Below are 25,803 nucleotides of genomic sequence, written 5' to 3'. Positions count from 1 at the left end.
GCCCCAGGGGGGGGGCAGAGAAACTCACTTTTACAGGACACTGTGGCCCTAGTGCGATCCTCGCCATGATTGTTAATGGCACGGCACACATACTCCCCAGAATCCTCGCCATACACATACAGAATATCCAGCGATACGAAGCCCATGTCAAAGATGTTCCTGTAGCGGTGACCCGAGGGCAGCGGCTTGCCATTGCGATACCATTCGACGCGCAGGCTGGGATCCGTTTTCGGTTCCACCTGGCACTCGAAGCGCACCGCCTCGGCCTCCTCCACGGTGACGTTGCTGATCTGTGTAATAAACTGCGGCGGTCCGTACTCCTGTTCGACGATCTTGGGCGCCTCGGGTATGCGACCGCGTTCGAGTTCCTTCAGCTTATCGGAGGTCATGCCCTCGGGCAGCTGCGACTCGTAGACAATGTTGTGCTTGCCCTTGCACGTGACCCGGGCCGTGGTGGTGGCCGTGCCCCACTTGTTCGTGGCCCGGCACGTATACTCGCCGGAGTCGCGCGCATATATATAGTCCACATCCAGGGCAATAAATCCGAAATCATTCAGCTGATGCACCCGCGAACCGGTGGCCATCACATGACCATTGTAGAACCATTCGATGCGCATCGACGGATCGCCGACGGGCTCCACGCGACAGTCAAAGTGTATGGGTCCGCCCTCGGGCACATCCAGATTGTCCTTGATGTCCTCGGTGAATTTCGGTGGATTGGGCTGCTCCTCATCGATAATGATCTCCTCGCGCTTGTGCATACTCTCCTCCAGCTTCTGGAGGCTCTCGGTGCCGGTGCGGAAATTTGATGGCAGCTGCGGCTCCATGATGATGCCCTGGCGACCCTTGACCTGCAGCTTACACGAGACAGTCGCCTCGCCATGCTTATTGGTGGCCTTGCACGTGTACAGTCCCGTGTCGCGCTGATAGCAGCCCGCAATCTCCAGTATCACAAAGCCAAAATCATTGATGGTCTTGATGCGCGATCCCGCCCACAGGGCCTTGCCATTGTGGAACCAATCGACGCGCATCGACGGATCGTTTATGGGCTGCAGCCGGCACTCAAAGTGCGCCAGCGAATTCTCCGTGATGACCATGTCGAAGGGCGTCGTTATGAACTCTGGCGGCTTGCCGGTGTCATCGTCGGGCACGAATTCGGTGCTGCGCGAGCCCAAGCCCTCCAGCTCGGCGATGCGATCGATGGTGCCCTCCATGCCCTTGGGCAGCTGCGACTCCATGATGATCGAACGCTTGCCCTGGATCTTCATCGTTGAGGTGGTGACGGCCTCGCCGTACTCGTTGATCGCACGGCACGAGTACTCGCCAGAGTCCTCCGGATACACGGGCGAAATCTCCAGTATAACGAAACCAAAGTCACAGAAGGTGCGGAAGCGTGAGCCCGCCTTGAGCGGCCGTCCATTCCAGAACCATTCGACCTTCAGCTTGGGATCATCGGCGGGCGTTATTCTCGCCTCAAAGTGCGCATTCTCGCCCTCACGCATGTTGTCGATGTTCTCGAGCGGCACCGTGAAGACGGGCGCCCTGCCCCGGGTCTCCTCGGTGGTGGTGGTGTCGTCGCGTGTGCGCACCATGCTGTACTCCAGATTGGCGATCTTCTCCAGGCCACCCTCCATGCCGCGCGGCAGCTGCGAGTCCAGAATGAGGCTCGCCTTGGAGGCGCACTTGAGGGACGCCCGGGTCGAGTCCTCGCCATACTTGTTGACCGCCCGGCACTCGTACACGCCGGAGTTCTCCTCGTAGCAGTAGAGGATGTCCAGGATGACAATGCCAAAATCATGGAACGTGCGGAACCGATGGCCATGCGGCAGTTTCTTGCCATTGAAGTACCATTCGACAACCAGATCGGGATCCGTGATGGGCGTCAGACGTGCCTCAAAGTGGGCGCTCTGTCCCTCCACCAGCTTGGTGACATCCGCAATTTGTGTGATGAATTTGGGTGGCTCCGCCGCCACCGGTGCACTGGTGTCGCCCTGCTGGCCCTGCGGGCACTCCAGCTCGCGGATGCGCTGCAACGAGTCGGGCTGCAGGCTGTCGTAGAAGACGCCGCCACGGCCGCCACAGTTGAGGGTGGTGCGCGTGAAGTCCTCGCCGTATTTGTTCCACGCCCGGCACACATACTCGCCGGAGTCGTGATCCTGCAGGTAGGCAATGTCCAGCACAACGTAGCCGAAATCGGAGACGGTCTTGATGCGATTCGAGTGACGCAACAGGGCGCCGTTGTGATACCATTCGACCTTCAGCTCGGGATCGTTGACGGGTATCAGGGTGCACTCGAAATGCGCCGCCTGGCCGTCCTTGAGGCCCTGCAGCGGCTGGATGTGTGAGGTGAAGTGCGGCTTCTGGCCGCGCGGCTTGTCCACGCACTCCAGCTGGCAGCTGATCTCGGCCGTGCCATGCCTGTTGGTGGCCCGGCACGTATAGCTGCCGGTGTCCTCGATCTTGGTGCCGAGCACCTCCAGGGCCACCGTGCCAAAGGCGTAGATGGTGCGCACCCGATGGCTGGCCTCCAGCACTTTGCCATTGTAGAACCATTCGATGAGCATGCTCTGATCGCCGACCGGTATCAGATTCGCCTCGAAGTGGGCCAACTCGCCCTCCCCGATGTCCGCAATGTTCACGAATTGTGTGGTGAAGCGCGGCGCAATGCCCAGATCGGGCTGCTCCGGCCTGGTGCCATCCTTGCGCAGCGAATCCTCCAGATCCTGGATCTGTTCTAGTCCCTCGGCGCCCTTCGGGTGCTGTGTGGCCTCAATGATGCTCTCCTTGGTCGAGCAGAAAATGGTCGTGGAGGTGAACGCCTCCCCGGCCCTGTTGTACGCCTTGCACGTGTAGATGCCCTGATCCCGGGCATACACCTCGATCATGTCCATCGTTACGAAACCGAATTCGGTGGTCATCTTGAAGCGGGAGCCATGCTGCAGCATTTTGCCATTGAAGTACCATTCGATGAACAGATTCGGATCCTCCTTGGGCTCCACATTCGCCTCCAGGTGGATGGGCTGCGCCTCCGACAGATGGAACTCGGCCAGCAGCGGCTTGGTCCACACGGGCGGCGGATATTGCGTCTCCGGTTTGCTCGATTTCTGGGCATACCGATTGGCCAGCGCCTCCTCCGTCTCCTGCACGGCCTCCAGGCCGCTCTCGCCCTGCGGATGCTGCGTGTCCAGGTACATGGTCTGGCCCCCGGTGCACTTGAGCGTGCCCGATGTGGTGGCCGATCCCCGGCTATTGGTCGCCTTGCACGTGTACACGCCACTGTTCTCCGCATACGAGTTGGTCAGATCGAGGGCACAGTAGCCAAAATCGTAGATGGACTTGAACTTGGCGGCCGCCTGCAGCGGCTGGCCATTGTGCAACCATTCGATCTGCATGGTGGGATCCCGCGCCGGCTCCACGTTGCACTCGAAGCGCACATTGTCCGACTCCTTGCACTCGATGTTGTTCAGGTGCGTAATGAACACGGGCGTCTCGTAGGTGGGCTCTGGCGCCGCCGGCCGGTCCGCCTTGGGCGCCTCCAGTGCGCCAATGCGTGGCAGGGCATCCGGATGCAGCGAGTCCGCCTGCAGCCAGTGCCGGTCCTCGATCTTCAGCGAGGATGTGGACACAGCCTCGCCGATTTGATTGGTGGCCTTGCACGTGTATATGGCCGAATCGTCGGCGCGCAGGCCGTTGATGGAGAGCGTCACCAGGCCAAAGTCGAAGGTGCTGCGTATCCGCGAGCCGGTGGTCAGGGAGACGCCATTCTTGAACCATTCGATGCGCAGATTGGGATCTGCGCGTGGCTCCACCTGCGCCTCCAACAGCACATGCTGTCCCTCGTGCAGCTTGTCGTACGACTGCAGATGCGTCGTGAAGACCGGCGCCTGCTGCGGCGTCGAGTCGACAAACAGCTCGGGCACACGATTCATGGCCGCCTCCTTGAGGCGAATGGCCTCCCACGATTCGGGTATCAAGGGCTGGCCATCGATATTCGATTTGGCCTTGACCTTCATGGCCGTCGAGGAGACAGCCTCGCCGGCGGCATTGTAGGCGCGGCACATGTAAACGCCGGCATCCTCCGGCACCACAGCGGCAATGTCGAGTGTGACGAAGCCAAAGTCGTGGGTGGTGCGCAGCCGGGAGCCCATTTGCAGCTCCACGCCATTGATGAACCACTCGAAACGCAGCGACGGATCGCCCACAGGGACGACCCTCGCCTCGAAGTGCGCATGGGCGCCCTCCCACAGCTCCGACGGTCCGGTCAGCAGCTGCGTGAAGATGGGCTTCTCGAAGAGGCGCTCCGGCTCGCTGGGACGCGGCGCCAACGGTTTCTCCAGCTGATGGATGCGACTGATGCTGTCCGGATGCTGGGTGTCCATCAGGATGCTGGCCTCCGATACAACCCGCATGGAGGCGGTGGTGACGGCCTCGCCGAGTGGATTGACGGCACGGCACATGTAGACGCCCTCGTCCTCCTTCCGGATGTGCGAAATGTCCAGGGAAACGAAGCCAAAGTCGTGCTGCTTGGTGATGCGCGAGCTGTCCTCGATGATTTTCTCGTTGCGGTACCACTCGACCCTCAGATTGGGATCACCCACCGGTATCAGGCGCGCCTCAAAGTGCGCCGTCTGGTGCTCGTTGATCCGGTCGATGTTCTGCAGCGGCTGCGTGAACACGGGTCGCTGCCGCGTGCCCGGTGTCTCCACCTCCTGGCGCTGATGCGGCGCCGTCGACTCCAGCTTGCGGATCTTCTCCAGACCCTCCGGATGCTGCGTGTCCGAGATGATGGTGCCGCGTGCAATCACCCGCAGATTGGTGGCCGACACGGCCTGTCCCAGGGCATTCACAGCACGCACCGAATACTCGCCGGCATCCTCCGCCACGGCATGGGTGATGTCCAGCGACACATAGCCAAAGTCGAAGGTGATGTGGAAGCGGGCCGCCGACGGCAGTGGCTTGCCGTTGTGGTAGAACTCGATGCGCAGATTGGGATCGTGCACGGGCGCCACCTGCGCCTCAAAGTGCGCCGTCTGGCCCTCGTAGATCTCCGTGGAGCCGCGCAGCTCCGCCGTAAAGTGCGGCGGACTGATGGGATGATCACCGACCTCCGTGCGCGCATTCACCACCTTCGACTCCAGCTTCTGGATCTTCTCCAGCGCGTCGGGATGCTGTGTGTCCAGGATCATGCTGCGACGATTCAAGACGCGCACATTGCACGTGTTCACCGCCTCGCCCAGCAGATTGGTGGCCTTGCACATGTACGTGCCGGTGTCCTCGCCATACACATACAGAATGTCCAACGCCACATAGCCAAAGTCGTGGGTGGTGCGGAAGCGATGGCCCATCGGCAGCTGCTTGCCATTGCAGAACCATTCGATCTTCAGATTGGCATCGTTGATGGGCTCCACACGGCACTCGAGATGGGCGTGTTCGCCCTCCTTGAGGTGCTCCAAATTGCTCAGCGGAGTGAGGAATATCGGCTTGGAGCCCTTCTCCTCCAGCACGGGCTTGCTGGGTGGGGCATAGCTCTCCAGTTGGCGAATCTTTTCCAATCTCTCAGCATCCATGGTGTCCAGATCGAGGGTTTTGTTTGCTACAAAAAGATAAGGGAAGATTAAGCAAGGGAACATTAAGGGTAGGGGGATTGGGATTTGGATTTCTGTTGGTACCTGTTACGTTTACAGCACATGTCGTGACTGCCTCGCCAATGGCATTCTTGGCCTTGCACATGTACGTGCCGGTGTCCTCCGCATGCGCATACAGGATGTCCAGGGCGACAAAGCCAAAATCGTAGGTGGTCTTGAAGCGGTGGCCCGTTTGGACGGGTGTGCCATTGCAGTACCACTCGACCTTCATGGTGGGATCATTGACGGGTATCAGCGTCGCCTCCAGATGCACTGGCGCGCCCTCGTTCACCTTGGCATTGCGCAGCGAGCGACCGAACTGCGGCCGCTCCGCATGGAACTGCTCCTCGTCCGGCTTGCGCTGGAAGCGTGTGGCATCCTCCAGATGCGCAATCTTGGACAGGGCATCCTCGTGCTGTGTCTCCTGGATGATCGAGGAGCGCGAGGTGACATTCAGCTGGATCGAATTGATGGCCTCGCCCAGATTGTTGGTCACACGGCAGCTGTACTCGCCGGAGTCCTCCGCATACACCGTGAGTATGTCCAGGGCGGCAAAGCCAAAGTCGTAGGTGGTGCGGAACCTGTGGCCGGTGCTCAGGGGCTTGCCGTTGTGGAACCACTCGACCTTGAGATTGGGATCCGGATACGGCTCGATGCGGCACTCGTAGTGGGCGCTTTGGCCCTCCTTCAGATTGGTGGGGCCAATCAGCTTGGTCACAAACACGGGCGCCGTCGTCACAGTGTACTCCTCCTCCTCGCGTCGCTGGTAGCGGCTGTGATCCTCCAGCTGATGGATCTTGTGCATGGCCGCCTCGTGTTGCGTCTCCAGCTGGATGGCCGTCTTCGATTGGACAATCAGCGAGGCGGAGGTGACCGCCTGACCCAGCTCATTGATGGCCCGGCAGCTGTAGCTGCCGGAATCCTCCGGATTCACGTACTTCATGTTCAGTGCCACGTAGCCAAAGTCGTGCATGGTGGTGGTGCGATTGGAGGCCTCAATGGGCTGCCCGTTGCGCAGCCACTCGACCTTCAGGTTGGCATCGCCCACCGGTATCAGGCGCGCCTCAAAGTGCACCGCCTGGTTCTCCGCGACGCGCACATCGCGCACGGGCATCGTGAAGACGGGTGCCTGGGACACGAACTCATCCTGGACACTGATGCGCTGCCGCTTGGAGCCATCCTCCAGATGCTGCAGACGCGGCAGCGCCGTCTCGTGCTGCGACTCCAGGTAAATGGATTTCTTGGTGTGCACCACAGCCACCGCGGAGGTGATGGCCTCGCCGACGGCATTGAAGGCGCGACAGGTATAGGTGCCGGCATCCTCCGGCAGCGTCGACATAATATCGAGCGCCACAAAGCCAAAGTTGGAGGTTTCCGTGAAGCGGGAGCCCGACTTGAGCGGCAGATTGTTGTGGTACCATTCGACGCGCATCGACGGATCCGAAACGGGTATCAGGCGGCACTCAAAGTGCGCCCGCTGGTTCTCCTTGATCTCAACGTTCTTCAGGGATGTGGTGAACACGGGCGCCTGCTTGGTGCTCTCGTCGATCTCCTCGCGGCGGCTGTACCGCGACCGGTCCTCCAGATAGTGGATCTGCTCGAGGCCCGCCTCGTTCTGCGTCACGGTGACAATCTGCTCGCCGCTGCGGCACTGCAGCTCCACCTGCGTCTCATCGGAGCCAATCAGATTGACCGCCCGGCAGGTGTACACGCCCGAATCCTCGGCAATCAGATGGACAATGTCCAGGGCCACATACCCGAAATCGTGTATGGGCCGGAAGCGATGTCCCACCGTAATGGGGCGTCCGTTCTTGAACCATTCCACCTTCAGATTGGGATCCGTTACGGGCTCGATCTTGCACTCGAAATGGGCGTGTCCGCCCTCGCGCGTGTTGGTCAGGCTCTTGGGTTGGGTGAGGAACCGCGGACGGATGCGTACCACCTCATCGACCTCCTCGTGGCGACGATAGCGTGAGCTGTCCTCCAGATAGGCGATCTTCTGCAGTCCCGACTCGTTCTGCGTCTCCAGTATCAGATCGTTCTTGGAGGTGATCCTCACCGAACAGGAGGTGACGGCCTCGCCCAGCTGATTGCGCGCCTGGCACGTGTACACCCCCGAATCGATGGCATAGCAGCCCAACAGATCCAAAGCCACGTAATCGAACTCGTAGGCGGGCCGGAAGCGATGGCCCGTCTTGACGGGTTTGCCATTCACGAACCATTCGATGCGCATCGAGGGATCACCGACGGGCTGCAGGCGGCACTCCAGATGCACATTGGTGCCCTCCACCGTCTCGATGTTGTGAAGCGCACGCGTAAACTGCGGCGCTTGCATCACGGTGATGTCCTCCTCGCGATGCTGCCGCCGACGCGAATCCTCCAGCAGCTGGATCTGCTCCAGCGACTGTTCGTTCTGCGTCTCGGTGACGACATCGGTGCGATCGATGACCCGCACACAGGCCGAGGTGTGGGCGGTGCCCAGATGATTGGTCGCCCGCACCGTATACTCGCCGGAATCCGCGGCCGTCGCCTTGATAATGTCGAGAGCGACAAAGCCAAAGTCATAGTAGGTCCTGAAGCGAGAGCCCACTGTCACGGGTCGGCCATTGTGGAACCATTCGACGCGCATCGTTGGGTCGCCCATGGGCTCCAGACGGCACTCCAGATGGATATTTTTGCCATCGTGTATGGGCTTGGGATCGGCCAGGGGCTGCACGAAAACGGGCTTCGACTTGGATATCTCCTCAATGTCATACTGGGGCTCCACAAACGGTTTGTTCTCCAGATTCTGGGTCTTCTCGTAGAGGCCACGATGCATGCTAGATGTGTCGATATTGGAACGAGCTGGAGAGCGGAAGAAAAAGAAGATTAGGTGTGGAGATTTATGGGGCACTTATTGTACTTACTTTCCACTACCATCGTTGCCTGCAACTGAGCTTCACCTAGCTTGTTCCTGGCCACCACCAGATAGACGCCCGCATCCTCGGCCCTCACCTGTGATATGTCCAGAGCCACGTACCCAAAATCGTAGTACGTTTGAATGCGATTGGCGGCCGTGATGGAGCGCCCATTGTGATACCATTCAATCTGCATGCCCAGGTCCGATTGCGGCTCGACGCGCGCCTCAAAGTGGGCGCGCTGCCCCTCCAGGATCTTGGTGGTGCCCTTCATGGGCCCCAGGAAGCGCGGCGCCTGATTGATGCAGATCTCCTCCTCCTCGCGCCGACCGTAGCGTGACGCGTCCTCCAGATGTTGGATCTTCTGCAGGCCGCCCGGATGCTGCGACTCGCTGACAATTTCATTCTTGGAGATGACCGTCAGCTGGGCGACGGTGGTGTCCTGGCCCATGGCATTGTAGGCGCGACAGGTGTAGGTGCCGGCATCGTAGACGGTCAGCTGCTTGATGGTCAGGGCCACGTAGCCAAAGTTGTGGTAGGTGGTGATGCGGCTGCTTGCCTCCAGCGGCTGACCATCCTTCAGCCACTCGACGCGCATCGTGGAGTCGCCGACGGGCTCCAGGCGCGCCTCAAAGTGCGCATGCGCGTGCTCGCGCAGATCCAGCTGATTCTGAATGGGCGTCTTGAACTGCGGCGGCGCAGTGGGCTCGGGCGCCTCCTGGACGTGACGACGCTGCTGCGACTTGCTGCGATAATCCTCCAGCTGTTCGGTCTTCTCGATATAGCGCTGCTGTTCGGGTATGCCCAGATCGGCGGTGACCTGCGAGCGCACATGCACCCGGATCACAGACTGGCTGATGGCCTCGCCAATGCGATTGACGGCGCGCACCGTATAGGTGCCCGCGTCCTCGGCCCTCAGGTGCAGGATGTTCAGCGAGACGTAGCCAAAGTTGAAGATGGCCGTGATCCGGGAACTGGCCGTAATCGGCAGGCCGTCCTTGTACCACTCCACGCGCATCGACGGATCGTTGACGGGCGTCACCTGTGCCTCGAAATGCACATTCTTGCCCTCCTCAAACTCGCCCAGATCGCGCAGCGGCCGTATGAATTGTGGCGCCTGATTCAGCTGCTCCTCGGCGCTCTCCTGTCGCTGGTAGCGCGAATAGTCCTCCAGCTGTGAGATGTGCTGCACGCTGTTCGGATTCTGCGACGTCTGATCGATGGACGGACGCTGCACGACGGACAGAATGGCCCGGGACTCGGCCACGCCGCTGGCGTTGCTCACGCGGCACATGTACTCGCCGGCATCATGGCCCATGATGCTCAGCAGATCCAAGGCGATGAAGCCAAACTTGAAGACAGATGTGGCACGGGCACCTAAAGGGGGGTGAGAGGGAAACATTAGCAGCATTAGAAGGAGCGCTTTTCGATGGGGGTGAGGGGGTATAGACTTACTGGCTGCCAGGGGACGGCCATTGAGGTACCATTCGACGACCATTGTGGGATCGCCCACGGGCTCAATGCGCGCCTCCATATGAACGCGACCGCCCTCCGTCTGCTGCACATTCTGCAGCGGTATAATAAACTGTGGCGGCGGATAGACGCGATCCTCCTCGCCCGGACGCAGATGGGGCTTGGCGCGCTCCACATGCCGCAAGTAGATGATTTCGGGGCCAGGAATGGGTCTGCAAGAGAGAGAGAGTTATGAGTATATCTCTATATATATGGCAGATATTGGGAAGTTTTAATGCTCACTCTGGCTCAATCACTTTCGTGGGTCGGGGCAGATTGAGACGCCTCTGCTCCTGCGACGGCTGCTCCCTGGGCACCTCCACATAGAGGCGGGCCCGATTGGCCGTGGAGCCGGCAATATTCTGGGCGGTGCACTGATACCAGCCCGCATCGGTGGCCTGGACACGCGGTATCTCCAGACAGGTGGCGCCGCCATCAATGCCCACAAATCGCTCGGCCGTGGATGAGATCTGAACGCCATCCTTCTGCCAGGTGATGCGCGGCAAGGGCGTGCCAATGGCATTGGCACTCATCGTAATGGGCTCGCCCTCGCGCACAGTCATCGTGCTGAAGCGTTGAACGAATTGCGGTGCAACAACCTGTTCCTTCTCCAGCACACTCAACTGCGCCTCGATGGCCACCTCGCCGGCCTTGTTGCGGCCCAGACACTGCACAGCGCCGCCATCCAGACGGGTCACGTTCGTGATCATCAGCGAATGGCTGCCCGACTCATTGACGAGAATCTTGTGCGAGGCATCGTCTCGCACCTGGCGGCCATTGATGAACCAGAAGACCTCCGGATAGGGATTGCCAGTCACACGACAATCGAAGCGCGTCATGCGTCCCTCGGTGACCTCGCGATCGGCAAAGGCCTTGACGAACGCCGGCGGCAGAGCCTTGCCCGCCTCCAGCTGCTCGGCCATGACGTCGACGGGTTTCGGCTCGTAGGCAGACTCGGCCGCCGGCTCCACGGCCAGCACGGCAGAGGAGACGACACAACCCTGGAAATTCTCAGCGAGCAGGGTATAATGGCCGCCATCCTTGGCGGTGGCATTCTTCACGCGCAGCGTGGCCACGCCGCTCGAATAGGAGATCTCGTACTTCTGCGATGCCACCAGACGCTGCCCGTTGTGGAACCAGGTGAGCCGCGGTTTCGGATTGGAGCCGAGGCGGGCGGTGAACACCGCATCGGAGCCTTCGATCAGCTTGGAGCTGCGCGGCTTCTGCGAGATTTGTGGGGCGTGCGCCGGGCCCAGGGTGCGATCGAGCTCCTGGGAGAGCTGGGAGTCCAGCTCGTAGCCGGAGCGACGGGTGATGGCCTCCCGGAAGGAGACCTCGCGCAGCAGTCTGTACTCGAAGGTGTCCACGCGGAACTCCTCCTCGATGGACGTGTACGAGTACCCGTTCGAATAGATGTTCTTCTCCAGATTCTGGATGCTGGGCTGCTGCATCGCTGGCATTGGTGCGCCCTCCGGCTGGATGTAGACACTGCAGATGGCCTCCCCGTACTGATTGCGGGCGGTGCAGGTGTACTCGCCCTCATCGCCGGGTCCGATCTGATTGATCAGCAGCGAGACGTCGCCGGTGGCCTCGTTGTAGCTCATTCGAAACTTTTGCGACTCGAGAAGTGGTGCACCTTTTCGGGTCCATGTCACGAATGGCTTCGGATTGCCACGCAGCCGTCCCTCGAACAGGGCGTTGCCGCCCTGCGCGAATCGAGCGTTCTTGAAGATCTGCTCGAACACCGGCGGCGAGATGTCGCCCTGGGCATAGACGTGTGTCAATGCGGGTGGCACATAGTTGATGCCACTGCCACCGCCAATGATGCTGCCACCGCCAGAATGTTGTTGCACTGTGGAGAATAATTTAGATTAGAAAATTGGGAAATTTGTGTGAGCGAAGGGAAAATGAGAGCAGCGTTAAATGATGCGGGTTCAAGGCACTCCATAAATATGGCAGATTTATAGCGAAAAATCGTAGTAAAAAAAGGGATTTAAAGTCTAAATATCCTTAACCTGAAACTTGTATCCTTTTTAGTTTCAATAAATAGAGAAGAAATTTGCCCACAAATATTATCGACTTAATTTATAAAATAAATTAAAAAACAATTTTAATGATTTTTTAGTTTCAATAAATAAAAGTTAACAAAGAAGAAATTTGCCCACAAATATCATCGATTACTCTTCATTTATAAAATAAACTATAAAACAATTTTAATGATTTTTTTAGTTTCCATAAATAAAATTTAACAAAGAAATTGGAATGGATTTGGAGGTGGTTGTTTCAACAAGACGCAAGAAATTTGCCCACAAATATCATCGACTCATCTATCTATCTCTTCATCTATAAAATAAATTCTTAAACAATTTAAAAGATTTTTTTTTAATTTAAAAAAATTAAAAACATTGAAATATAATAATGTCCAAGTCTGTATCTATTTTTGATATAATAAAACTTCCACCAAAATGTCCATAAAAATCATTTAAAAAATCATATGTATCTGTGAAAAATTAAAGTGAACTTAAAGTGCATTTACTTCGAGATAAATATATCTGGAAAAGAAAGTAAACTTCAATGTTAATTTATTTGAAGATTACTTAAAGAGTTGGATGAATGAATGAAACTATTTATACGAGAAATAAGACATAAATAAACACTATCTATAAGTAAACAATAAACTATAAGTAGGAGCCATCTATAAGTAAGCATATATATATATCTATATAGGTATATCTATATATGTGTATATATTCGCATCTGTATGATTTGTTTATCTTTTAGAAGTGTGTCATTAACGTAAGGTACTCGTAGGTACTTTTGCATGTATGTATCTATTCTATAGGTTGACGACTTCCCAAAAACAGCTGATTGAAAGAACACATTCGAAAGATAAACAAATTTTAGAAGGAACAGCTGTCTGTCTCTACCACTCTCTATCCATCTCTCGTTTCTCACGCATGATCCGACTGATGGTATAAGAGATGAGAGAGAGAAAAAGAGAGAACTGAACCGTATATCCCATTCACTCTAACTAATGGCTGCAACATTTACCCACAAAATGTAAACAAATGTCCACTCTTATACGCCTTAGATATTTATATTTATATATATAGTACCTATATAGTATACGTATATGTATGTCAGTGCAGTCTTAGGGGATTTTGGCAGATGAATAGATAAACCTATAAATAGTTTCCCGAATTTCGTTCCGAATTTTGACTGCCTGATCATCAATTAAGATTTAAATGATGAAACACAAGTTGACACATGAATATGTATATGTATATGTTGGAAAAGATTTTCTCCCGAGTGTTTGTCGCTTTTATTTTTGGGTTTCATTTGGGGAAATTTTTAATGATGACACATTTCTGTGGATTCATACTTATATGAGACAGTGTATATGCGGAAAATAAATATTTGAAAGGTAGGCAAATATTTATGAATTCTTTTACTATATTTATTGGTTTTAGTTGTAGGAAATAAGATTTGATTTCAATTTATAAACAATCTCTGAACATTCTCTGATTTTCTCATTTTTCAGATATTTCTTTGTCTCTGGATTGTTCATGGATTTGTTTATTGCAATGGAATACATTTCCGTAATCTGGTAAGCTTTAGCTATATGTTTACATTAAAATTACAGAATAAATAAATCCATAAATTTCTGAATAGTTTCTGCATAAGATTACGTCTTTGGTTTTCCACTGAATTGAAGAATTCTTTTTCATTAATTCTTAGTAAAGATTCCTACAATAATTCCTAGAATATGCCCTAGGGCTATAGAATAGGGGATCTTCCATAGGAAAGTAAAGTAAAGTAGTTTAGGTAATGAAAAGCAATTGCTGTCTGCGTTTTAAAGACTGTTTTTTGTACGAAATTAACGATGCCAAATGGTTTTACCAAAAAGTACTGCGAAGAAAATTGTGCTCTTTTAATAGTATAATTCCCATTTAAGAGGTCTCCAAGTGGACCTTAAATATCGAAGAAACTACAGAATATTAATGATTAAAAGTCAGCGCTAAAACTGGAGTAAAATCAAATAAAAATGGCATATTCTAACTCAAAAGATTTACAACATTTTCTGGGCAAAGAAACGAGCATATATTATCCAGTGATATATGTATGATATGAACGAACGAAGCAATCGATTTCTTTGTTTTAAAATGAGTGTTTGTTTCCTAAAACCTATTCCCAAATATATAATTAAAAGGTTCCACAAATATCTATGCATAAATAGATGTAAATAAATGCATAAATCAAGTCCTTAAACGAATCCCAGGCAGGCAAAGAAACCGCCCGAGTCGCCCTGTCGCACGAAGCGTTAAAAATTTGCTAAACTACATGCAGTGAAGGTCATTTTAGGTGAAATTACAAGCAGGATGATGAAAAGCACCTGACGGGGACAGTCGCCCATATTGGAACAGTGAGGATTCTAAATCCACGGTGTGAATCCCCACTGAAGCCATTCGGGTGAACCTTCCCCCTGAAACTGAATCCTGCGACATGACTGACCTCGTTGCTGGGTGCTGGTGATTTGACTCCTTTGAACATGCTGTTCGGTGCGGCTAATCCTTTGCTGCTGATGCTGCTCCTGGGTGGAGTGCGAGTACTCCTGAGTGGAGTACTGCTGCTGCTGCTGCACTTGTTGCTGCTGCTGCTGCTGCTGGTACGGGTTCGGATTTTGTCGTTGCATTTTGTTGCTTCGTTATATACTAACACTGATAAACTATCATTTGACAAATGACAACCAAATCAGATATGCAGATGAAACTGCACTTGAAGAATGGAACACCTCTCGATCACTTTTCTCTTTTTTGATTTGCTTCTTCACTTGATATTCTCTTTTTTTAATTTTTTATATATATTTATCTATCTTTGATCTCGCTTCTTTATGATGCTGAAATTGAATACGTGGGGGGCAGGAGGCATGGACAGGGGCACGAAAAATAGAGAAGGAAAATCACATTAAATTTTTATGCATTTTCACATTTGAATTCGAGTTTCGAGAGATAACACATTTATCACTGCCATGACTTTTTTGGCAAACATTTATTATTATGTCGTTCGGCGGGGTTTGTATCTTTAACTTGATTTACTTTTATGGGTGAACCTGTCACACGGTTTTTGTTTTATAGATCTTTCACTCTGTTTCTCTTTTCTGACACACACACACACACATACACTTGGATTTTTCTTAAATTTTCTTTCGATATAAATCAGATCTAAAGATCTTTCTTTCTTCATCATATTCATATGCTTTGGGCTATGAGGCATTTTCCCCTTAACTATTTTTAGCAGCACTGCGACACATACACACATCTCCCCTAAAAGCACACGCACACACACTCACTAGCACACTAACACAAACACACACAGAGTCTCCTCGCGTACGATGGATGAATCGGGGATCGGTGGTTCGGTGGTAGCTTCTTATTTTTCACTTTGGTGCTATTAATAAACGTTTTTTCTTTCACAGAAAACTTTGTTCGAACTCCGCTTTTTTTTACAGAGAGCAATAGAGAGAGAGAGTGCGAGAGAGAGCGAGAGAGATAGAAGCATTATCCCAGCACGATCAGCGTGTAATCCTTGCCAGGATCAGCCAGGATAATATAATCTATACACTCGCTGATATACGAGTAGTAGTGCGCTTTTGTTCATATATCTATAGAATATATATAGAATATCTCTTGATATCTGTGTTTGCACACGATTTCACAGTCCATTCGTTGGATTGGGTGCGGACCACCACCGAAAAACCGAAAACCAAAACGATACGAAACGATCCGATCCGATACGAATCGGTATACGAATCCCCACCGAAGGCACCACCGCTCGCTCGCTCGTGTGATATTTTTAGATATTTAGCGCACTGAAAAATTCTTTCGGAATTTCTGATTTTTTTTTTTTTTGGTTCTTGCTTCTTTTTTTTGAAAAGTGGTTTCGTAACCAGAGAAAATTTTCATGAACACTTTTTTCTTTCCATTCCATTCACTTGATTTTGATCCTTACTTAATGATTTCGTTATCCTTACGGTGTTAGTGTGTGCGTGTGTGAGAGTGTGTATGCGGGCGTACAAAAAAAAACTCTATATAGATATATTCCGTACCGTATGTGTGCGCGTTTATATACGATATATATATATAGATATATGTATATTCTTTTACTAAAAAATATCTATTTTCAAACTGTTTCAAGTCATAATCCCCGAGACTGAAACCAAGACACGTCGATCGTTTGTGAGGTGCGAGCGAAGAATGACAAAATCTTGTTGAGAATGCGATCAAATAGCTCTGCTCGCTGCAGCTCGGCACACGATCTCCTCTAGCCGAAGGCGATGCGCCGATCAACAAGAGAGCAATCTCCTCCACGAAGCGAGGAGAGCGCCGTATCCGAACAAGGTTCGGATGGGGTTCGTTCGTTTGGGTTGCCACCGCCGCTCCACAAAATATATTTTTGCACTTTCCATGCGCTTATTGTTGTTGTGGGAAAACGCTCTCTGATGCGCTCAGCGTTGGATGATGATGCACTACACATGTCACTGGGGGGGGGGGCATATTATTTTGTGAGAGAGGCAGAGTGGATGAGAGATTCGATCGAGTAGGGTATATCCAAGGGTATATTTGTTACATATCCCTGAATATTTTGGAAGGCAGAGAAGTCGAAAAATGTACATCCAGGTATCTCAAGAAAGATATTTATATATTTTAATTATTTTTAAGAATTAAAGTTTTTTTTTTAATTATCCAAATGGAGAAGAATTCTGTGATGTGTCGTGTAGATTCTGAATGAAAGATCAATTCAAACTTCAATAAAAAAGAACACTTTGTTTATTTTAATTTTTATAGTAGCGCTCCTGCAAGTTCCCAAATTATGCCCCAAGCAATCTTCGAGTGCTTTATGCTTTATTCAGCATATTTCAAAAGTCAATTTGTGTTGAGTATTTTACACCAAAAAACAGATCCACCGAATACCAAATGCCACACAGCCATTTGGCTTTCGGTTTTCCCAACTGTGATCTCCGCTCGCTCGAGCAGATCTCTCACTCTCTCACTCTCTCTCTCTCTTTATATATTTCTCTCTCTGGTGTGTCCTCCTGGTTGGAATTCGTTCGGAAAGTGTTCGGGTTTTGAGTAAGTTGGCTAAAAATATATGGCGATTTATTTTTGACACGTATTTTTCAACATTGTCTGCACAAAACGAAGAAAATAAAAGAAGATCCATCCCAGAGAAATTCTAGATACAAATGCATACACACGGCACAGATACACACGTATCTCTGCATATCTATTGATTCCAGATACAGGCGTATATAATATATATATATATATATGTGCAAAGATAGATGCAATCCTTATGTTCTTTTCTGTAGATGCGAGAGGATGTAACCATCAGATTGGATAAATAAATAATATTCGTTGCATTCTTTTGTGGAAATTATATTATAATTTAGATTTTGATTCGTTTGGGTTTCTCACACCCTCACATCTTCCACATAATTTATTTTATTTGTCTAAAATTAAAACCACATACGATAGATAGATAGATAGATATATAAAATGTTGGCTCATTCGCCTGATGCCTGATGTACCGATACATATGTATATGTAGACTATACATATGTCCACTTCTTGATTATTCATTCTCGTGTGTCTTAATCATCAGCATAGAGATATTTCGTGTGACCAATTGGTCACAAATGTTGCAACTTTCTATTTCTTTTTAGCCAATTCAGAAATAACACTCGCTTTAGATACAAATTGCACCTAAAATGTTTGCTGCTTGCTGCTTGCCTTTTGGCTTTGGCTTTGGGTCTATATATGGCCAACAGACAAACAGACAGCTGAGCAGCCTTTGGCTATGCTTTTTACGGCAACCCGGTTTTCAATGGTCTCATGCAATATTGTTTTATTTTGTATTTTCAGTTGTTTTTTTTTTATTGTAGCACTCAAATTAATTGTTAACATGGACACACAGCACTACACAGCTCGTAGTCGTACTCGTATTATCGGTGGTGGCATGCTGCAGTGGCACACTCATTAAATTACAAAAAAAAAAAAAAAAAAACACACACCAACAATGTTGTATGTGAGAATCTACGAGACGAGAACACTAAGTAAAGTAACTTAGAAGCAGTCGAGAGGTGTGCAGCCAGCCAGGCGCAGCGGAAGGCAAAGTTTCGACTGTCACCGACAGCAGATACAAATGTATTTACCCCATTAAAGTGCTGCTGAGAGTGGAGATAGATAAGCTGCAGTCAGCTTCTCAGCTACACGCATATTCTTGGCCAGCTTTTCATCTTCATCTTCTGGTTTTTGTTTTTGTTTTTGTTGTTTTTCAGACAGTTAGAGGCCGGTTCTGCAAAAAGCCAGCGATGCGCCACGATCCACCGCACTGGCAGCTGTCTCTAAGATTAACAGCACTTATCTCTCCACAACCAGAACGAAAGCTGTATCTATGCGTACCATAGAATCTGTATCTTATCTGGTAGAGAGAGAGATGCTGGCGAAAAAAATACCCATCCCATTATGTCATTTTCTGCTTCAGGAAAGAATTTCATGGAAAAAACACATTTCACTTTGCCTTTAATTAGTATTATTAATTGTTTAGTAAACATAATTAGACAGCTGCTGCGATTAAATGCTGCTTAATTATAGTATATATACATATATATATTAGTTTCAATAATTATTAGTAGGGATACGCGCGTTCTCTCTCTCGCGTGCGTGCGGCGCTCTGCTCTGGCATTCAATTCAATTTACTGCAAACAAGAGAAAGAATTCAAGTTCAATTAACGTCAAAGAAGAACATCAAAGGGATGATGATCACAACAGATGCAGATGCTGATGCAGATGCAAAAGATGAGTTGACACTGGAGTTGAGAGTCGCGTATGTGTGTGAGTGGAATCATGCAACATGCAGCCGTGGAGGACCCCAAGCAAAGCCACCAAACCCATCTTAAAGTTATAAATACACACACAGACACACACACTGTTTGTGGCGGGCAAACGGCATCCCAGAGATGTAATGAGTCGCATAAGCAGAGCAAAGCAGCGGCAAAGCAACCAGCGAGCTGCCCCACAAGAGTCGCAGTCTCGTTTTGGCATCAAATTTCGCGACCACTGCAGTTTGCCCCCCAGTCAACAGTCTACAGTCTCTCTGCCCCAAGTCATAGCAGTGGCTCCCAATCCCAATCCCATACCCAATCCATTCAGCAAAACCATAAAACCGAAACGAAACGAAACGTCGACGATGTTGTGGGGCAGCAGAGACAGAGAGAGACTGAGATACTGAGAGACCAGACCCGAGCTGCATGCCAAGCGGCAATTTAGGTATAAAATGTCCAAATGTGGTTGACTTTAACTCACAAGAAAAGACTCCCAAGACCCTGCCAAATGGGTGGCATAAACTCATTTTACACATTTCGAAGGATTTATCCTCAAAGTTAAGGCTCAAGAATGTATGCAAATTCCTTCCCAATGAAGGGTATGGCAAAAAAAAAGTGCAGCAAGCTATGGAAATGTAAATAAATTCATCAAAATTAATCAGCATAATGTGCCTTGTACTCAAAATGATAGAAAACATTGCAGAAAACATTGAGTTCGCTGAAATGCTTGTTTACCAATTTTCCTTTAGCAGTTTTAACCTTTTTAGTTACATTTTACAGATACTTTCATTTAAATAATTAAATTACTTAAAGATATTCTGAGATATCATAGTAGTATTTATGTCTAGCAAAAACCTATTGCAGTTTCTACAGCTAAATCATTTTTCTTTTTTCTATACCTTGATAGATACCTATACCTATCCCTCTATACATTTGTATGTCAAGTTCTATTTTGAATTTATAAAGGGTATCCCCCCAAGCGACCTTCTGTTAAATGTTACCCCTTCTCTACTCGTTGGCGTTTTCCTATCAATTGTTTATACAATTAGACACACGAGCCGCAGAGCCGACCCATCCCCCCCTTTGTTTGTGTGTCTCCCTTTTCTGGTAAATGAAAGTTGCAATGTGGTGCTGCAGATCCGATTCAGATACACACAGAGAGATCCAAGAGATGCAGAGCGGTGGTCGGGTGCGGTGCGTGTGGTTGTAATCTATATTTAGTGATTTTACATGCGGTACCTCAAAGATATTTGAAATATGTTTGTCTATATGCGATGGTATTTCATGGCATGGGGACATGGCATGGCATGGATAGGAGATGTGTAGTTGGGAGATGGTTGCTGCCGGCCCATTTTGTAGTAAGCAATTTTCCAGATCGTTTGCTTATGATTTAGAAAATGTTTTAAACTAAACAAATGATTTTGAAAATGATTTAAAAAATGTTTAAACAAAACTAAACAAAACCCAAAACCAAAAAAAAAAAAAAATAGTGCTCATTTCTCACCTGCTTGTTCGCGTAGCTGCGGCTCCTCGGCAAAGTCTGAGATGGACACCGTTTTGGTGCTCACATAACTGATGGACTCGATGGTCGTCTCCCACTTTTGGAACGTGTTGATGGTGTCGCTTCGCAAGGCTCTCGTTGAAGCGGAATGTTGATTGTTGCGCAGCGGCGTGGAGGAACGCAGCGACATGGTCGATGTGGCCGAACCCAAGGAAGAACTTGCCGGCGATTGGGATTGGGATGTTGAGCTGGAGCTGAATGAGGCTGATTTGCGTAGTGGCGTTTTGCCAACGCCATTATCCAGGGGCTCTTCCTTACGTTGATCCTCATCTTCGGTTATGAGCAGGCTATCCGTTTGAGTGCCCTGATCTATAGAGAGAGAGAGAGAGAGAGAGACAGAGAGAGTGGAGATGAGGTACAGAACGGAGAAAGTTTGGCAAAATTAGAAACGCGGAAATGATTGGAATCTTTATTTTTTTGGTTTTTATTGCTGCACTGTGACTGCGTCTGTGACTGCGTCTGTGTCTGTGTGGTTTTATATTCCTGTTCAATTAGCTGAAAGCAATTAAATTGTTGCGCCTTGCGGCTGTGGCTGCTGCTGCTCCTTTGGCCATTAACGGCATTCGTGTTTATGCTAAAACTTGGCCCCCATTTTCATCATCAGCAAACACCATCATCATCATTATCATCTTGAAGCTTTAGAATTGCTGCAAAATTTTCAGCTCAGTGAATTTTCTATTGTTTGCCCACTGTTGCGCATACCGCTTGCAGGAGAGGGTAATATGGAACCATAGATATAATATTCGTTGTGAGAAAGTGGCACAGAAGCACACCAAATGTTGAAAGATTTTATATCTGGATATATAACTTGTTTAATAATTAAAAAAAATAAAACTGATCATATTATCTGAATATATCAAGTTTGTCTGCCAATTTTAAGAAAAGTGTTCTTTGTGGAAATAAATTCCCTTTTGCTAATGATATTTAAAGCTAAAGCTGCATTTAGTTTTACATAATTAAATCAAGTCGGAGAAAATTATTTCAAATTTTATTTATATTATATAATTTAATCATATTGCTGGCACAGAATCAAACGTTTCTTTGATATCTCTGAAGAGCTAAAAACCCAAAATTCTATGCTTTCCAGGGATGCTTATTGCTTATATCGTTGCCCAATCTCTTAGGGTATCAGCTACTTCGTTTCGCATAACCCTACCCTACCTTACCCTCTCTCTCTGGCTCTACCAAGTATTTCTTGATTATATTTGCAGCAGGCATTTTTTCTGTTGTTTTCTTTGCTAATTTACAGCGTGCGTATAAATAAATTTGCTGCCAAGATTCTGTTTGCGGGCCAGAACGAACGAGAAAGAACGAGCAACTGACTGACTGACTGCCTGCCACTTGGTGGCAGGGTCAACGCGTGGCACAGTCAGGAGCAGCATGTTCAACTAGAGCGGGCGAAAGGGGTACTCCTGACTGCTGCCCTGTCATCGGGTCTTATGCAACTGAATTTGTGTGTTCGGTGCCACCGCGGCGCCTTCAATGTTGCGCCCAATTAAATTAAATCTATAGCTATGTATGTATATAGACATTAAAATATTATAATACCCAAAAAGTAGCAACAAAAATGTTGAATAGATTTCGAAGTGCTAAATGGTTGTACATTCCCCAAATCTAGCCGGCATTTGCGTAGTTCTCTATAGTTCTGAGGATCTGCTGCTGCTTTATTACACTTTTGAATGGACCAGAACGGATAGACAGATCAGATATGTATGTACGGATATAGTAGCTATTGAGTCCGTGGGTTGTGGGTTGGAAAACGAATTTTACGATTCTCTGGGAACTAGTTTATAATATCGAATTCTCAAATGTGATGTGGTGTTGGCTCTTATCCATGTATATCTATCGAAGGAGCTCAATTCAGTTTTGTCTTGTTTTTAGATACATACGATATATACAGCTATAACTGTATACACTGTAATATATATAGCGGAAATATTTGTATTATTATTTATATGCGACAAGTGCCGCCCCAGGGCCACACAAAAATTAATATAAAAACTATTTGCAATAAATATATATTCCTTTTTTTCGGCAGGAAAAACGACAACGTAGTTGCTTAACGAGGATTTCTAGATCACAATTTACACATCTTCCACCTATAAATTCCCATTATTATATATCCCGAATGAAAAGTGTTACCACGCCTTTCCACTGTTGAGCAATTGAACCATCAATAAACCACTCATGAGAGATCTAATGCCCCATCTAATGGATCACAAAAACAAAGACAAAACAAAAAGAATGAAGGCAAACCCAATGGGAAATCTAAGCAAAATATGAAAGAAATATTTAAAGTAGCAAAGTAGGAAAAATCTCACTTCTGTTTTGTGTGTGTTTCTGTGTGTGTGACTCTTGTCTTGGCGCTGAGTTCATTTTGGTATTTTTAGAAAATTGCCTAATTAATTTAGAAAAACTCTCGCGAGCCAAAGAGCACCGCACCACAAAATGCGAATGTTTGCATAGAAGCTATTCATCACAAAAAAATGTACAATATTTCTGTGTGGAGGAAGCGACAATTTTTGTGGTCCAAAAATAAGGGAAGAAGGTGCTGCATTTTTGTGGATTATTCGGGATTTAGTTTTAAAAAAAGATATTGAAAAGCTCACTGCAACAGAAAAGAAAATTACACTTTTGTGGTAAGAATTTTCAAATAAAGTCTAGTAACACGAATTAGTATTGGGATAGGCATCCAGTAAATATTAGAAGATTTCGAAATCATTTTCATAAAACAAATAAAAAGATTTTCCATTAAAACTCAGCTAGAAGGAAACCCCTTAAAGGAGTTTTTTTTCTCAGTTTTCTCAGTTTATGTTGAAATAATAATACCTAACCTGAAGGCCTCGCTGCTCTGGCTATAATAAAATTTAACCATAGGATAAATCTTAGGCTACAATTTTGTAAATAAATAAAAAAATAATACCTCTACCCAAAATATCAGAGTAATACTCCTGAAGCAATGACCCTGCAAACCAGGAGACACTTTTGTATTTAGAGTTTTTCATTTTTCCACAATATTAGCTACAGTTTCGATACATAAATCATTTTCATTAAAGAATCAAACGTGCCAGAAATTTCCATTAGAGAATAGTTTTTCCAAGAAAATGTTTATCCATATCATAGTTTTTCAATTTTCCCAAAGTTTACCCTAGTTTCTGATTCAGAAATATCATATCATATTAAACATATACAAAACCGTAGAATGTTTGTCCATGGGCAACCATGGGGAGAGTAAAATTTACCAAAAAAAAATATCGATACTGTGGCACCACATTTGCCGACATATGCACAGATTGTGTTTGTCCAAGCGAGGGGCATGTGGCATGGGGCATGCAGGCGGCGCGAAAAAACTGATGCTAGAGCGAAAGAAATTTTGCAAATGTGCCAAACAGCATACAAAAAATAAGAAATGGCCAAAGGAAAAATAAAGACACAAAAAAGCAGCCAGCACAAGGCCGGGCACGGACACGGGGCCGCATATGCGGCTTATGCGAAATGTTTTTCATGTTTCTCTTGTTTTCTTTCCATCTTTATTTTTTTGTTTTGACAAAGTTTTCGGAATATATTTTCGAATTTTATAAGCAATTTAATGAGTCATTAATATATGTGGACGATAATCAAGATCCGAGCCATATGTTTGATTTCAATGATAATTATTCGTGTTGATTCGCAAACGAGATGCACTGCAAATGATTCAGAAGTGTTTTGGTCGGGGCTTTGCTGCTGAGTAACATAACATGCAATTGGGACAGTTGGACCACTGCCTAATGGCCTGAACACCGAGCACTTTGGCCCACAATACGAAAATTGGCAGATTGGCAGGCGGTACATGCTATACACCCACCAGTCCACCAGCCCACCAACCTACAACTAATCATCGACAGAAGTGTGTCATCCATCCCAAAATTAGTGGACCACTGGGTGTGGGTGGGTGCCCATCAGCAAAACGAGGGCAACTGGCAACGGTTACGTTCAGGTATTGCCATAGATTTCCGTGTCAGTGTCAAGGACTTGCCTGCCCACAGAGGGAGAGAGATGGTGGCCTAAATTCTGCTGGGCCTTCTCTGTGTGGACGTGGACCCATTACCTTGACTTGACAGCCAGCACACCCAGGGCCCCCCTCAAAGAGTGTGTTTATGTCTGGGAGCCGTCCGTGGCCGTCTCGTAGCGAATTTCTCGCATTTTGCGCCATTCGATTCTTGGCAAGCGATCGCGACAAAAGGAAGAGCAACGCGCGAGATGCCAAGAAAATGAGATAAATAAACGTTGCCGAAAAAACCCAAATAAATCATTTATGAGCCAGCAAAGCGAACAAAATCTGCTCAACATTTTCATTCCACACAAATCCAAACATTTGTTTAGCCAATTCCTCAATATCGTATCTCTGACCTGATTTTCTATAGGAATCAGAGGGGAAATACTCGGTCTTTTAGTGGCAATGAGTAATGATTGAATGATTATTTTGGTGAAGATAAATGAATTTTTTAAGTTTTGTAATTCATTCAGAATATCATTCGAAAAATCATCATTTTCCACGATGGCAGCACCACAAATTACGTATGCTAAAGCAATAATTAATCACGAATATCCCCCACATCAAAGTTTATCAAAGAAAAATATTATTAATGTCCAAATCAATCTGCCAGTATATTTATCCCAAAAAAGATCTAACGAATTGTTATAGTATATCGGAATGCAAACATTTTGTGAAATGTTCAATAAAGTTTTGCCTGCAAGGGAAACTATTTTCAAATGTTTATGAATTTTGTTTTTTTTTTTTCATAAATGGAAAATATTTTCAAAAGATTTCTTGGAAACTTTACAATATTTTCTGTTGTAAATACAATAAATATCAGAAAATTAGGAAATTTGGCAAAATCGGCGATCAGTTGGCGCCATCTAACGACTGAGTTTTCCTCAAAGCTTTTTCGAAAACTGTGTAGACAGCTTTTTCGAACAAAAGTGCGAGATTTTCACTATAGAGAGCGCCAGTGGAAGAGACTTTTCGCGATCTTCATATGGAACAAAGTGATAAATTCCATCATATAGAAAATTAAATTAAAAAATTTAACTAAAAAAAAGGTTAAGCATAAGGGACAAACTTTCTAAATGGAAAAAGGAATGGAAAGGTTTTCATGTTTTTCTTCACATAAAATTTAAGTCTCTAAAAACATTGAAATTTACGATTAAAAAACAAGGGAAAATCTAGAAAAAAATAAAAAGGTAAATGAAAAATGAAAAATGATCAAATTTCCCGAATGTTTCTAAAAGTTAAATAAAAAAGGAAACTCCTAAAAAACGTCAAAGGTGATTGAGATCCGATAG

The 25,803-nt window shown here is 47.8% G+C and overlaps 1 protein-coding gene across 1 annotated transcript in view; it reads right to left on the bottom strand.

Moving 5' to 3' along the window:
• LOC111081117 (titin) overlaps nt 1–14,930 on the bottom strand; it is an 82,818-nt gene extending 67,888 nt beyond the window's left edge. Inside the window, exons 1-6 of the mRNA XM_041593899.1 lie at nt 14,546–14,930; nt 10,277–11,885; nt 9,977–10,206; nt 8,531–9,898; nt 5,670–8,468; nt 29–5,593 (exon numbers count right to left, since the gene is read on the bottom strand). Of these exons, the coding sequence (XP_041449833.1) occupies nt 29–5,593; nt 5,670–8,468; nt 8,531–9,898; nt 9,977–10,206; nt 10,277–11,885; nt 14,546–14,726 (11,752 nt within the window). The 5' untranslated portion in view covers nt 14,727–14,930. The remainder of the gene's footprint in view (nt 1–28; nt 5,594–5,669; nt 8,469–8,530; nt 9,899–9,976; nt 10,207–10,276; nt 11,886–14,545) is intronic.
• Nucleotides 14,931–25,803: the final 10,873 nt, after the last annotated feature.

The sequence above is a fragment of the Drosophila obscura genome, unplaced genomic scaffold (assembly GCF_018151105.1).
Source record: "Drosophila obscura isolate BZ-5 IFL unplaced genomic scaffold, ASM1815110v1 contig_1, whole genome shotgun sequence".
Classification (NCBI taxonomy): Eukaryota; Metazoa; Arthropoda; class Insecta; order Diptera; family Drosophilidae; genus Drosophila; species Drosophila obscura.
This window is presented reverse-complemented; position numbering and strand designations above follow the sequence as displayed.